Source organism: Athene noctua, chromosome 7 (genome assembly GCF_965140245.1).
Source record: "Athene noctua chromosome 7, bAthNoc1.hap1.1, whole genome shotgun sequence".
In the NCBI taxonomy this organism is placed as follows: domain Eukaryota; kingdom Metazoa; phylum Chordata; class Aves; order Strigiformes; family Strigidae; genus Athene; species Athene noctua.
In genome coordinates, this window is record NC_134043.1 from 30341595 (window position 1) to 30357317 (window position 15723).

The window sequence follows — 15723 nt, forward strand, 5'->3', positions numbered from 1 at the left end:
GTGCTCCTAAAGCAGGAGGAGAGCCCCATTAGCACCCAGATCACAGAGGCATTGAGCTGTTCCTGAGATGGAAAATCATTTCTACAATGATAGGCAGCATCCTGACTTCATTCAGATGGCTGGGAAGAGTTATACCCCAAAAGAGCAGTCAGATATCTAACCAGGATCTTGTAGGATCTTAACTTCATACATGCATGCTATCCTTAACGGTTCTGCCGTAGACCTCTTCTCAGTTTCCAAATTAATGTGATCTTTACTAATATAGTCTTTACATATTTGTTGTAGATAAAGAAAACAATTTGATGATGACATATATTTGTAATCGCTTTGTTAACTGGAAAGACAATCAGACTTTAGGATTTGAATTGGAGGAAGCTCTGAGGTAAGACATTAGCTAAAGGGATATTACTAATGGTATAATTCAAATCTGTGATATTTGCTCTAAATCACTTTACATTTCCACTTGCATTGATTTCATGTTCACTAAAATGTTCTTTTTTTCCCCCTCCAGAAAAATAAAGTTATCAGAGATTGGTAGAAAATACTACAAGAGGTCCATTAATTCAGATGATTTAGAAGCCATACAAAAGTATCTACATCGTTTAAAAAGCTTTGAGAAAAATATGAATAGAAGTGAATTAAAAAGCTTAAATCTATTCGGAAATTTGAAGAATGAAACATTACAGAAATTGTATGCAATTCTTGAACTGGGAATGAATCCATATCATGATTATAAATTAAAGGAACCATATAATAAGGAAATAATTGATGAAATCTATAACTTCACATCACTGCAATTACAGAGTGACTTTAATGGGACTTCCATTTTCAATATAATGACCCATTGGAAAGAAGTTCAGAGTGCTTTAAAATTAGCTACAATGATTTGGCATCCAGTTCTGTTAAATAATTCTAATTTTAGTACAGTGCAAAGTAAAGATGTTCTCAAAATGTTGCTCTCCACTAGCATGCCATCATTTCTGGAAAACTTCAGAGACCGTTTAAATGGAATGCAAGAAATACCATCTTTGTTTTCTGATTATCTGCTTAAGCCTGTGTCCTACAGAAACTTTCCAGACCACCTCCTAGCTCTCCAGAAGATGTTTTTTATAATGACAGACACCAGCATAGGTTATCAGTACCTACTGATGCCTGTGTTTGAACTGATGAGGAAAGTAGAAAGCTCCATGGGTGAAGCCTGGTGGGATGAGTTGAATGCCTATTGGCGCACTGGGGAAAAACTGAGATCGATGAAGTGGAATAGCACAGGCATTGTGGCGTATGGGCAGTTTTTAGAGGTATTAAACAGCCATTTGCAAAAGCTGAATAATAATTCAAGTAGTGTCTTCAGTGAACGATTGGATCAACTGTCAGAATTTATAACAGCTGTGTTTAAAGAGTTTGGGGAAAACTCCAAAGTAGCCAATATGTCACTAGTCACTCAAGCCATACAAAAGACCTTGTACATATTAAGAGACTTACAGCTGAATTATAACATCAGTAAATTAAAATCTATAGATCTTCTCTTTAATTTTGACAATAAAACCTTTGAGAGCTTGTCTGAACTTCTAAGGACAGGAATGAAAATCCTTCATTATACAATTTCCAGTGAAGCTTCCGTTGAAGAAATAATTAACCCTGTCTATAACTTAACACATCTTCTACTGCAGCAGTTCAGACAGTCTTCCTTACAGCACAACACTTCGCTAGAGGCAAAAGTTTGGCAGTTCTTGCATTTTGCCTTGAGTCCTTTCCTTGGGAACAGTGACCATGGTTATGGGACATCCCAGAACTGCTCCGCTCGGGATGTGCTCCACGTAACACTTGAGACACTGTTTGAAAATACCACTCTAAGTGAGTCCTTAGCGGGGAGCCCCTGCAAGCCCCTCTTTGATTCCATGGGCATGGAGGGTGGAACAGTGCACAATGGCACCTTTACAAAAATGTTCCAGCTGGCCATAACAAACCTGAAACTGTCTCCAGAGTTTTCTGCTGTCTACAAGAACAGCAGTGAACGCTTCTCCAGGGAGCTGTCATGCATCGTCCAGTCCCTCCAGTTTTCTCTGAGCTTCCTTTCCAAATTAAACCTTCTCTCTGAGCTGGAAAACTCTTGGGTACAGGAGAAGGTGAGAGCTCTGACTGCTCTCACGGAGGGGCTTCTGCAGAGTAATGCCTCCTGCCCCATCCCAGTCCACGATGTGGGTGATGTTGTCCCGTCTCAGCTTTTGAACATGCTCATTCCTTTCATGCTGAATGAAACGGTCCTGGACTCCCTGAACTTCTCTGATAGCTCAGCAGACTGGCACAGGCTGCCTGTGTTTTCCCATCTGTTACTGACTGTTTCCATTAGGAACAGCAGTACGTATGAACTGCTACAGGTGGGCAGAAATACTTCCAACCAGTCTGAGTGGGAACACTTTTTGCGGCTGTGGCACGCCACCGGCAATGTGCTGACCACCAAGTGGAACCTAACGGAAGTGGATGAATATGTGAAACTCCTGGAAATAATGAAGAAAGCTATAATTCTTGTGGACTTTGGGGTATCTCCTGGAAAAACATTAGTATATCAGATCTTTCATAATTCTAGTGGAGGAATTAAATCCTCACATCTGAATTATTTATATAGTTCATTAAAACCATTTTTCAATTCAACTTCTGCCACAAACAGCATGCTGAACTTAAAAGGAATATTTCAAGAAATACTCCCACTGTATGAAGTTGGTGGTGAAGGATTGTTCTACCCTAATCCCTATGGAGAAGAAAATCAAGATGTTCTGACTATGGCTGCAGTGATTTGGAATCAGACAATTTTAAACAGCACTCATTTTAATACAGAGAAAGCATGGGAGGTTATCAAAATGATTGCACTTCATGCCGTTTCGCTTGAAGACATTGAAAATTCTCTTAGCACAAATGAAAAAGTGTCATCATTATTTTCTGACTTCTTGTTGACCCCTGTAACTTATGAAAATCTTGCAGAACAGCTCTTGTCCCTTGAGAAGCTTCTTGCTGCCATGGCAGAGGTGAATACCAGTGATCATTATCTGCTGATCTCTTCTTTGTCTAAGCTAATGCAGAAACTCCGGAGTTCCCCTCATGGAAGGCAGGGAAATGAACTTGGTGTTTTCTGGCATATTGCTGAAGTACTCCAGTCCATGAACTGGAATAGTACAGACAGTCTCACTTCCCAGTCACTTCTAGACGTGCTGCAAAATCAGTTCAGTACCATGAAAAATGACTCCAGTTTTCCTTTCAATAATCAGCTGAAGCAGCTAGTAGACTTTGCGTCCTTCATGTTTGAGCTGTACGGTGAAGAAGACTCCAGAGGAACCAACATCTCCATATACTCGCTGGCCATGCAAAGGAGTATCTTAATTTTAAAAGGTTTGCAGAAAAGTTATAATATCAGTGAGCTTGAAACTATCAACCTCTTATTTGATTCTTACAAGAACTACACCCAGAGAGTGATTGAAATATGGAGAGCAGGAATGAAGGTCCTTCATGACACTAACTTAAACAAAACATTTGAAGAAAAAATGGGCATTGTCTATAATTTCTCACATTTACTGCTGCAGAAGGAGTTTGGTGAGTCTTCTTTAGAGCACAACACTTCGCTAGAGGCAAAAGTTTGGCAGTTCTTGCATTTTGCCTTGAGTCCTTTCCTTGGGAACAGTGACCATGGTTATGGGACATCCCAGAACTGCTCCGCTCGGGATGTGCTCCACGTAACACTTGAGACACTGTTTGAAAATACCACTCTAAGTGAGTCCTTAGCGGGGAGCCCCTGCAAGCCCCTCTTTGATTCCATGGGCATGGAGGGTGGAACAGTGCACAATGGCACCTTTACAAAAATGTTCCAGCTGGCCATAACAAACCTGAAACTGTCTCCAGAGTTTTCTGCTGTCTACAAGAACAGCAGTGAACGCTTCTCCAGGGAGCTGTCATGCATCGTCCAGTCCCTCCAGTTTTCTCTGAGCTTCCTTTCCAAATTAAACCTTCTCTCTGAGCTGGAAAACTCTTGGGTACAGGAGAAGGTGAGAGCTCTGACTGCTCTCACGGAGGGGCTTCTGCAGAGTAATGCCTCCTGCCCCATCCCAGTCCACGATGTGGGTGATGTTGTCCCGTCTCAGCTTTTGAACATGCTCATTCCTTTCATGCTGAATGAAACGGCCCTGGACTCCCTGAACTTCTCTGACAGCTTAGCAGGCTGGAATAACCTGTCCATGCTCCTCAGTGTGGCACAGGATGAGCTCCACATGAACGAGGTGCTGCAGAGTCTCCAAGATGCCTTCAACCTCACTAAATGGAGTTATTACTTAAGCATCTGGGATGTGGTTGACAAAAGGAATAGAACCGAAGCAGCTGCCTTTGCAAAGTTGCTGGAAGCAGTGGCAAGCAACTCTGCCAATGATGTGTCAGCTCTAGAAAGCATAGAAAGGCTGAACTTCTCTGATCTGCTAAGCCAATTCAATATAAGTTCCCGCTTGGCTTTTCTATCCAACAAAACTAGTTTTGACAGTGTGATTGATATTGTAGCTCATCACTTCATTGTCATGGCAGAAACCCTGTACAACAAGACCCTACCTTGGACTCAGAGTGACCAAACTCTGTCACCAAGCAGTTTGATCACACGGTGAGTTTGCTTTTGGGGTATTGTAATTGCATTTATGGGTAGTGACCACCATTCTCATGCCAGCAGTGAATGTGAAGTATGTTATTTTCTTCCAGTGGAGCAACTTAAGCCTGAAATCACCATAATTTAGGATACTAGGTCTAACGTCAGTTAAATCGAAGAAGAGATTTGTCCTTAAACTGAACACATAGCTAAAAGTGAGACTTTCAAAAATTTTCTGTGTTGGCATGTATCAGTTCATGGTGGAAGCAGAATCCTATATGAGGCTTGGTCCCCGTGGTAAACTCTTCAGAAACCCCTTCTTTGTGGTATGAGTCTTAATTTTTGATTCTCAGTCTCCCCTAGGCATGCTTTTGCATCTATATCTTGCATCCACAGTGAACCTTTCAAGTGTGTTTTCTTATACATGTGGTTTGAGAGCGAATGACAGCTTTGGGAGATAACAACAAAAAGATTTGAGGAAATAAAATTGGGAGGGTGCCCACTTAGGAGATGTCATGGGAGACACATGGCTTCATCTGTAATTCTTATTTACACTGCCAAGGAACAGCATCTATACAGCTGACGGGTTGCTCACTAATATGCCTTGTTTCTGAAAGAGAAGCTGATTTAAAACCCTATCTTATTTTTCAGATTTCTGTTTTTAGAATTTGAAAATACCATCTTACAGGTGACAGTGAATAACAGCTATAACCCTTACCTGATGTGTTTAATAAATGCCACTGAAGTTGAAGACAGCAAATTGACAGGTAATCATTATTTCATTAGTGTTGTGGGACCTCAGCTGGAATATGCTGTGCCTGTCTTTTCAAAGTATTTTGTCTAATGATGGGAAGGAATGGTGCTACATGTTTTCATCCGCTGGCAATTAACTGGAGCCGCAAGACCTCAGGAAGCCAGACTCCTTTTTGTTTGAGTTATATCACATTGCGAATGTAAGTTTTCCATCCAACTCTCTCCAAAAGGCCCATCTACTCTTCACTGTGTGATGACAGGTTGCTGACACTCAGATAAAGAAATCTTACAAATAGAAACCTATATTCCCTTCACAGCTTTATGTACCCATAAGATGACAGCAGTTATTTTTGAGAGTTAACATGGTATTTCACATAGATACTCATCATATGAGCTTATTGTAAAACCTGAGAGGTTTATCTGTTCATAGAATAGACATACCATGTGTGCTCTGAAGGGCACTGTCAGAAGCCGTTACCACTGTGGGGTGTACTTCTTTAGGACCGGAGAACCTACTTGGACTGGATCTGTTATAATCCAGATTACGCCCCAGGTTTTGGTCTGTGATTTCAGAGGTCCTGAGCCATGTGAATTTGGTGAAAAACAGCAATACCTAGTAGGCCTCAGAATAAAAGTGCCGATAGTCCCATCTGTGAAATTTCTGCAAGTCTAGTGGTTTTATCTTGAGTAACTTTTGTTTTCTTTCTCACACAGAAAACATTGCACCGCTTTTGAAGCAAACTCATCTGAGAAAGAACTCTTTTATGCAAAATAGTACCTCTGAGAATCATTCATCCATACCAGAGCTCCTGAAGCTAAAAGTGAGTCTACTTAAAATGCTGACTTGAAGGACATCCCGCAGTGATACATAAATGTGCAGTGGAAGTTTTTAGAAACAGTGTATGGAAAAAAAAAAGTTTCTTAAAAAACAGCTGATAAAAACTAGGACTGAAATTCTGTTTTCTGCCTGCTGCTTATATTTAAAGGTCACAGTTAAACTGAGCTGAGGAACTTATATACACACATTTTTCTGAAAAGGTAGAGGTGTTCTGTTTTCCACCAGCCATGCCAGAAGGATGAGCACTACATAGGTTGCCAGTGGCAGCATATTCCTCATAAATCAGTGCACCAGTAGTTTTAAAGTTCAGTACATTAGCAAAGCACTTTACAGAGCTGAGATGGTTCTGGGATGCCTCAGCTTCATTTGAGAAGTATGTAGGGGAGAAGTTCTTGAAGGCATGAATAGCAGTTAGATACCTCTGCCCTGCTGAAAATCAGTGGAATTGTGCATACCCAATTGGCAGTTCTAAGCACGGCTAAGTTAGCACTATGCCTAAGGAGCTATACCAACACCAGCATGGCTGGAGTCCGTCCCCACATACTCCCTTAGCCTTAGATGCCTCACAACACCATAATGGTTTCTGAGATAAGCACCTAAGCAATATTGATTCACAGATTTCCCTTGCCAGCTTTGGACTGGCAATGCCTCATTTGGATAAAATGCTTCTTATACTATACATACATGACTGCACTAATAGCATGCATGTACTTTATGCTATTCCTCCGCATGCGAAATAGAATTAAAATGTCTTTTTAAAAAAGGATAGCAGTATGCAATGCTATTGCTGCTTAATATATCTGTAACAAATAATACGATGAGCCTCAGTGTGACAGGTACTTACAGGCACAAACCAGAAAACAGTTCTTGCCATAAGAGATAGATAATGTAAATAATGCTGTCTGACAAGAGGGAAGCCCATAATAGCAGAGTAGGCAAAGGACTATAATTTTACACAGGTTGTCAGATGCAGAAGTCCTGACTTCTAGCCAACTCAGTTTCATATGGTGTAGTAGAGATGACCAGGTGGTATCTGAAAGGCTAAACCTGTTGCACAAGATAGATTTATTTGGTGTCTGGGAAGATTAATTGGTCAACAGGTAAGTCCAAATGAAGTATTGCTATGTGTGCATGTTGGGCACGGGAAATGATATGTTAAGGCTTGCAGGGTTTATTAGATCCTGTGCAATGTTGTGTAGCCAGACCTGCTACAAAATCAAGTAGGAATTATTATTATGAACTGTTCTGTTGAATGAACTGAAAAGGTATATTAAAATTTTAATCCTAAAGCAAAATGGAAAAGGACAGCTAGACTCTTTAAAACTTGCCTTTTATAATTCTGTCATCTAACTAATATTTGTGCATTTTGTCTTCCTTTTCAAAATTTCCTTTGAAGATATCTCGCCTCCGGAATCTGACAACACTTCTTTGTGACTATGAGAGCTTTAAGTCAATACAGCATATTTGCCATCTTCCTGATGTTAGCTTTGGAGAACTGTGTGAGCAAAGTCAATCTCCTGAGCACCTCCTCCGCACTATTGAACTGAGCAATCAAGTTGCGACCAATATGCTAAATCACAGAAGAATCACCCAGGAGCTTCAAAATATACTGATTGGGGATGCCACAAACATCCAGACACAAATGAAGTGGTAAGACTCTCCCTCTGAGTTAGACTCCTTTAATATTCTGTTTATGAAATGATGAAATGGCTTCTTGCCTTCTTTTCATATTTCAAATTTTGTTGGTTGTTTCGTTTTTCCAATTTAGGTTTCAAGAAAATGTACCAGATATTGCTTTCCTTCAGGAGATTCCTCAGTATATGGCCACTTTGAATTCCATGTTGAACATCACCGAGAATTTAACAGATTCTAGCAAGCAAGGTAGTTTTCTGCATTTACTTTACAACATGGGTAAACATCATCACTGATACTATACTTTCTGCTGGAAATCCCAAGACTTGCTGAACTGCTAGAAGAAGAGATATTAATGAAATAACTGTACACCATGTCCCATGTCCTTGGGTTTCTTTATCTAGGGTAATTCTAGAGCCTGTTTTAGATCACCCTTTGTTTTCTGTACAGTCCAAATAGTCCTATGTGCTGAAAGTCCCAAGTCTTTGTATTTGAGCAACTTTCGCTATCATTAGACCTGTCAACTTCAGCCCACAAATCAGACTGTGAACCTAGGAAATACTACTGTATTTTGCAAGGGGTTTTTTTTAATTTTTTGTCAGAAGTGATGTACCGCATTTCCATACTTTACCTAAAGTCCTCTCTGTGTGCTTGGGATTGCTGTATGTCTGAAAGCTGTTGCATCAATTGTTCTTTGATTTTTTCTTTACAGAAAAGTTAAGAGATGTGTTTAAAAATGTGGACCAGCTCACAGAGGATCTCAAAACCACAGTAGGAATGTCCACAGCCAGTATTGATGCTCTTTTGGAAGCATCTCTCCCAGAAAACAGCAGTCAGGTAAGTTTGCTGTCATCCTGGTGGAGATTTTGTTGCTTTCTGCCTCTCAAACCATTAAAACCAGAACTTGTTAGTGAATGCAGCTAAGCCGATCACTGCACGCATGACAGCTCAGAGAGAGGTAGATGACCCCACAGGGCTAGACGGCATAGCATGTTATGGATCAAAATGTCCATCAGAAATGCAGTAAGAGCAGTCATTGACATCAGTTCAGCCATAGGGACCAAGAGCCATATGGTGTCTTTGGCTGTTACCAGTAGCTGGTCAGCAGCCACGCACTGCCTGGCGCGTGAGTGCAGTGCTCAGATCTGTAGCAAGGGCACAGTTCACTGTAACAGACTAATGAGGACTGAGCGAGGTCCTTGGTGGTGTCCGTAGTGCTGAGAAGTTGTTGCAGTCCAGATGGAAAAGCACACTTCTAACCACAGTTCCTGAGAGCACTCGGGGTCCAAAAATAGCCTCCCATAATGAGAGATGAGCTTGCCTTCCTCAGCCTCCTGCACAAGCAGAGCTCCAGATGCTTTTCCCCTTCCCAACCATCCTGTCTGGACTGAGCCCCAAAGAGCACCCTCTTTTCCAGACTTCACATGCATCAGTCAGTGGGAAATTGAAGCCACAAAAGCTTTTACTACTGTGCAAGCTGGGTAGTAAAACACAATCCTTTGGATTTGTCCCTTGGAGCAGGAGTAATGGGTAGGCATTTTCTGGTTCTCAGGGTTGAAATATGACACTGTAGAAAGAACAACAGCAAGGCAAGATTAATCCATGCATACTGGAGCGAGCAGTCTACCCCCTAACAAATCTTTTCTTCCTTTGTGCAAACACAGCTCATTTCTCAGATCCTCCAGCTGGAGTCTTGTAGTGTCCGTCCTGCTGACCCACAGCTGCAAACAGTAGCGGAGGAGTTCTGCAATCTCTCTTTTTCAGAGAGGACTCGTGAGACGTACATCCTGGGGGTCACTCTGTTGCGACACTTAGACATTTACAATTTCTTATACAAGGTTAGTGCTGGATTTGTGGAGTGCTTTCTATAGTCTTTGCTGCACGTAGTGGCTGAAAGGTCATAAAATACCATTGCAGTGGCCAGAAGCTATACTGATTTACACAAGCCAAAGATCAGGCTTTGCTCATGCAGTAATTTTTATTGCATACCCATGCTGTGACACTGTGGATATAAATGAGGATCCCAGCTGGTGTAAACCAGCAAACCTCATTTAAAGGCACTGGACCTACTCTACATGCCTCCCTATCTGCTAGTATCATTTATATGCTGTCACAACCTCTTGAGCATTCCCAGCTGAGTTCAGGCTTCCCAGAAGTGAGGCACTGGGCTAAAATTTTTTATTCCTTGAAAAAGGAAGCCCGGGAAAAAGTCCTGTAAGATATATTTTCCCTATATTTTCCTTGGCACTCACAAGTTATTAAGTGATTCAAATATTGCCCACACACATATAGACAGCATGTAAAAGTACCACTCACAGGGAAGTGAGTATTAAATACACATTAAAAAATACTACAGAAGTGATCCTGGGGAAAAACAGTTATTAAATGAGAATTCCAATTAATTTCACTCAGGTCAAAAGTCACTTGTAGTGTTTGACATCTATGTTGTGCAAAATGTTACCTCTTAGAGACTCAGATTATATCCTGGCCAATATTTGACACACATTTCCCAACTCTAGGTGTTTAGAAACACGCACTGTTCAGAATACGTAATATTCAGGGGAGTGGTTGCAAAAGTGCTTGGGAATTTAGGAGTACAAATCCCATTCAATTCCCATGGGACATCCTCTCCCTAAGCCTCCTAACAGTTTAAAAAATCCCACAGTCTTTGTCTCAGAATTACCACAATATGGACGTGTACACGCATGTGTGCACAGATTCCTCCTAATCATAATTGATTTCCTTCCTGCTTCTTGTAGATGCTTTTCCCTAAGGAACTTCAGAAACCTGTGGACAAGATGTTAGACCTTCTGACAAAAATGAAATATTTCAGACACCAGGTTGAATCTGGCATTGATCCATTGCTGCAAGCTATTCATTCGCTGAAAAAGCTCCGGCAGTCTAGAAATGTGCCACTGACTAAGGTACGTGTAGTCTGCATGTGCTTTGGGAGCAATACACCATAGGAAGTGTTTCCACAGGAATTTCTTACCCTAGAAGCCAAAGGTGCATTAAATCACAGATTACTGGTTCTCTTTTAAAGCAGAGGTGTTCTAAGAAGAATCTCTATATGTTGCCTTCCTGGGAGAGCTTTGATTTGGAGCAGTGGGACCATCATGTGCTCATGACAGGGGGAACTAGGAATCTATGCTGTGGGAGGGACACCAGGAACAAAAATGCAGGGGATGAATGAACAACTGTCTTGCAGGAAGGTAGACTTCCAAGAAAATACTGGAAGGGGTCAGCTCGTGAAAACAACTGGAAAACTGCCCACTAAAGGCTATCCCAAACCGCTTACATCAGCAGCAAAAATTTTCTCTAGCTTTAGTGTGCGTTAGATCACACCCAAAGCCTCAAGACTGCCCAGAACGTTCAGTACAAACCCAGTCCTGCTCTGACAGTTACAATAACTTCAGGTTCCACTTCATCCAGCACTGGATCCAGTCCCTCTCTTATCCGTAGTCAATGACAGCACAGATCACAGGAATTGTTTCTAGTAAACACTTTACCTGTGCATTGCAGAACCACACGCGGTCAAGGACTAGATGGGCATAGGGGATGTGCACATCTGATTGACAAATTTTGTCTTGTAACCCAGGGTGGGTATGTGTCACCAGGCACACATTATAGGCAATTCCTATATGCACATTTTAGGCAGTTCCCATACTGATCTCACACATGGAAATTAATTTCTCACCTCTGTCATAGCAGAGGTTAGCCACAGAAGTATGATTCCATGGGAAGTCCCTTTTTTCGTAGACAAACTTCTCCTAAGAAAGCGGTGTAAAAATGTTCAATCCTTGACTTCTAATTCTGTTACTTGTTTTTCCTCTCGGAATGGGATGCTTTTAGCGTGCAGGATTTATTTTCACTTTGTGTTTTCTGCAGGCATTATTTAAACCAAACAACTTGAGGATAACACATGGCACATTTAAGTCCATGTCAAAAGTTCTCTGCAACCAGGAGATCACACCTCTGTTTTTTGAGTCCTTGCTTCCAGATTTCGGAGACCCTGTAAGCAACAGTTCTTCTGTGGAGGATGTCTATGTCCAAAAGATGATGAGAAAATATGGGATTCCTCATGACTCCAGTAAGTCTGTTTTTTCCTTAAGGCAAAACCATTTCAGAGCCAAGCTCTACTGTTTCCGGAGAGATACAGTGCTGAGCTGTTCCCCTGTATGTCTCTGGAGGGCTGTAAGTGCTCATGATCTATGCTAGCTGAAGGTCTGCACTGCCCTAATTATTGGTGGTTTATTTCCATAAATGTAAAAAGGAAAACAGCCTATGTAGCAGAACAGTGCTTGACACTGCACTGTTTCCCATTTGTCGATGATCTGGTCTGAGAGCTTGACAGGTCAGTGCTTTTCATTGATGTGTAGTTTTTCCGACTGTACTGACATTATTAGCTCCTCTGAGTTCACCAAACTCCATTTAACCTTCAAGCAGAGAATCTTGGCTCAAACACTGAGCTTCTTGTTGTCTTGAGTTCAGCAACAGGAGATCTTGGGGGTGGATTGCTTTTGTCAAGACACATTATATCAGCCAGTGAAGAGGGCCCTAAAGTCATCCACTGGACACAGCAACAAACTGGGCAGATGGGAATAAATACCCTAGTAGCTTTCTCACATCTGGTCTATTTGTGCTTTGTGCAATTTGTTTGCTTTTTTACCCTTGCAGCACCCTTTTGCTTATCCTTTTACCTGGACCTGGTCAAGACCCCAACTGGAGCTTTAATTTGGTCTTTTTTAAAACCAATGGTGCTTGGGAAGATCCTTTATACACCAGATACCATAGAAACTCGAGCAATCATGGGAAAGGTATGGCTCTGTTTACAGTACATCAGGATACGCCCACTCCAGAGGATTGTAATTTATCTAGCACAGGCTTGTTTCTTGGAGAAGTAGAAGTCTTATTTTCTGACTGTTTGGAGTATTAGTCAAATTATCTTTTCATACTTGCATTGCTGATCATATGAGTCATCTTTTGTCTTTGAAAGAATCTTACCTCCATAAAATTGCTGTTGGTCTAATGCAATTTTTTAAGGCCTTCATTTATGAAGTTTCACCCCCATATTTTCAACCAGTAATAGACATGTCTCCCAGGACAAATGTTGTAAGCAGTTCACAAGTAAACCAGTGGTAGGAGGAAAGCTGACATCCAAGACATCCTTCAGATGTCACATATAAGGCCATATTTTTAAGTACTTGCACCCAAATTCAGTGTATTAAGGGTCGTTTTGCCAAACAGTGATCGGGTACTAAGAAAAATCCTAAGGAAAGTAAATTTTGCCTTAGGTGTTTTATTGTTTTATTTATTGTTTAAAAGCTATAAGGTAATGAAAAAATTAATCTTTATATGTTGTGGGGTTTTTTATAGTCTAATGCAACCCTGAAGCAGATGGCTGATCTAGCCCTGAAGTCCCAGGAGTGGTTGGACAAGTCTCCTGTCATTATGAATTCACTGACTAAGTTAAACCAGACAGTTCCAATGATCAAGGTATGAGATCCTACCACCACTGTGTCTCTCGTGGGAGGGAATTGGGAGCATGGATTTCTTCACTTAAATAAACTGGGGTTCCAGGGACCTCAGGGACATCTTAGCTCAGCTGGGGGGACCCTTCTCAGGCTTTTGTCCTGGATTTCATAGTTTCTGTGCCTGCTTGCCTGTTCCTGTAACAGAAATACTCCTGACATATCTTTCCATGCAAATCCTCTTTCTGAAAGGATCTGTTTGTAATATGCTCCCTGACACTGGCCATGCTGGGGCCTGCTGGAGGGCTAATATGATCAGGGAATGCTCTTCAGTTTGTAAATTAACTTTCTGCTTGATGGAGTGATCCAGCCAGCCAAGACCAGGCAAGAAATGACTTTTTCAGAAAATGAAACAGTATCTATAATAAGCATGTAGCTCTGAGTACACACATAAGAGCTAGAAGATGTCTTTGTACCTCAGTGAATGTAAATAAAATTTCTTTTTCCCCTCCTAAGGAGTCTAGCCTTGCTTGGATGCAGAAAGCAGTAGGCTGAAATGTTTCACACACTTCCCATTCTCCGCAGTAAAAATTGTCTCCTTTTCTCACAAAACTAAGAAAATGAGATTGCTGGAACCCTAAAGCGTTAGAAGTTAATTTTAGTGGCTGGAATTCATTGTAATTTCCATGGCACTGAGAGAAAATCCAGAGTGGAATATGCAAAAGTGAAAAGAAATATTCTCTGCTGACATTGGTGGAATAATGAACTATTCAGCCAAACAAAAATCTGTCTGCTGGTCTCCAAGCTAAATTTTGGTCCCCTACCCATTGTGTTCTAGCTGTGTTCACAGGATGTAAAACAGACACAAATGAAATGTACTACACTTTTAGAATAACAAAGATTATCCACAATGTTTCCATGGGACTCCAGTGCCTGGCGGAGACTCAACAGCCATCTTCTGTTGACACCAGGAAACACTGGCTTGGATTCACAGGCCTCTGTATGACATTTTCTTTGCTATCATTTCCCCATCCTGATACACAGAGTGAAATACAGAAGGTCAGGAAAGGAGTAGGAGGGGGTTGTACAAGCACTTAGTGAAGGCAGCTGGTCTGTTATATTTTAGAAATACACTGAATAAGCTCAAGAGACTTCTGGTCAAACTGATGTGTTTTTTTTCTTTTGCTTGCTGATAGAACACCCTTCAGAATCCCTTTGTGCAGGTTTTTATCAAGCTGATGGTGGATTTGGATGCAGCTGAACTGCTGAGTCAAATAAATGAACTGGGTAAGTTGCTCCATATTTGCTGCCCTCCTATTTGTACTTCAGACTTGGGAGCTCCTGAGTCACCAAACTGTACTGGTACTGCTCTTCTCTGGACGGTATTGGATGCTTTAGTGCAGGGCAATCTCAGCTGTGATTCAAAAGTCTTTTGGTCTACGGGAAAAGACTCTTAGGAAGCAAAGGGCTCATACGAAGAGGTGTTTCTCATGAGTGTTGAAGGGACAGTAGGATGGGAATCACTGCAGCTGAGTGTGGCCACTGGAGGACACTGTTTAGCCATAATTATGACTTCAAATGAAGCTACCTGGGACTCTGCTGTGAAATGTGGAGAGCTCACTTGTATCACATCAGGGTTCAACTTCAAAGTTCTACAGAGCAGATAAACAAAGGATCAGATAAAGGTACCCAGGCTGATGAAGCCAGAGGCATCATTACAGGAGTTGCTCTGCTGGAATTTGTTGTTCTCTGGTGATCTTGCCTGTTCCTTCAAGGTGAGAGTTGCTGATCTGCACTGTGGGAATCGTCAGCTAACAGCAGTGGTGGATACATCCCCTGTTAGTGCACGGTGATCACAGTCCTTTCTTAGCTGGTCTTATTGTCCTTACCCACTTTTTCAATGAGTGGCCATACATGTCAACATAAATCTGGGTTATGCCAGGAAAATTCAGCATAAACCAAGAGTGGCTGTAGTCTGTTGCAGTCAGAAGAATATTTACATACTGTTTCTGATGACCCCTGTGTTATTTCATGAGTAGCATCTCCTGTCTTAACTCCCCATAAAATCCTCATGCCTGCAGCAGCTGTTCCACATTAGTTACACTGCATTGTGCAGTCACCTTTTAAAACAGCCAGGAAACAGCAGTGTCTTTATTAAACTGCATTATCAGGTTTAGTACACACATCAGCACAACAGACATAACTTTTCCTTTATGTGCTTGAATAAAGCACATTCTCCCCTGAGACAAAGCAGCTCCACAGATGAGCTGATTACATCAAAACCCCTAAGATGTGGAATGAATGGCGACATCATATATGAGTCTAACCCTCAGCAGGTTAGTCACAACTCCTGATTTGGGATGGCTGTCACATCCCATTGCTGGCATCCTCCCAAAGGCAAGCTCACGAGCATA

The 15723-nt window shown here is 41.5% G+C and overlaps 1 protein-coding gene across 1 annotated transcript in view; it reads left to right on the plus strand.

Moving 5' to 3' along the window:
* The window catches only part of ABCA12 (ATP binding cassette subfamily A member 12), an 86887-nt gene that overhangs the window by 29406 nt on the left and 41758 nt on the right, over positions 1-15723 (plus strand). Inside the window, exons 9-21 of the mRNA XM_074910168.1 lie at positions 286-382; positions 512-4633; positions 5267-5382; positions 6083-6189; positions 7603-7856; positions 7975-8087; positions 8551-8675; positions 9503-9676; positions 10598-10762; positions 11727-11928; positions 12516-12655; positions 13215-13334; positions 14506-14596. Of these exons, the coding sequence (XP_074766269.1) occupies positions 286-382; positions 512-4633; positions 5267-5382; positions 6083-6189; positions 7603-7856; positions 7975-8087; positions 8551-8675; positions 9503-9676; positions 10598-10762; positions 11727-11928; positions 12516-12655; positions 13215-13334; positions 14506-14596 (5826 nt within the window). The remainder of the gene's footprint in view (positions 1-285; positions 383-511; positions 4634-5266; positions 5383-6082; positions 6190-7602; positions 7857-7974; positions 8088-8550; positions 8676-9502; positions 9677-10597; positions 10763-11726; positions 11929-12515; positions 12656-13214; positions 13335-14505; positions 14597-15723) is intronic.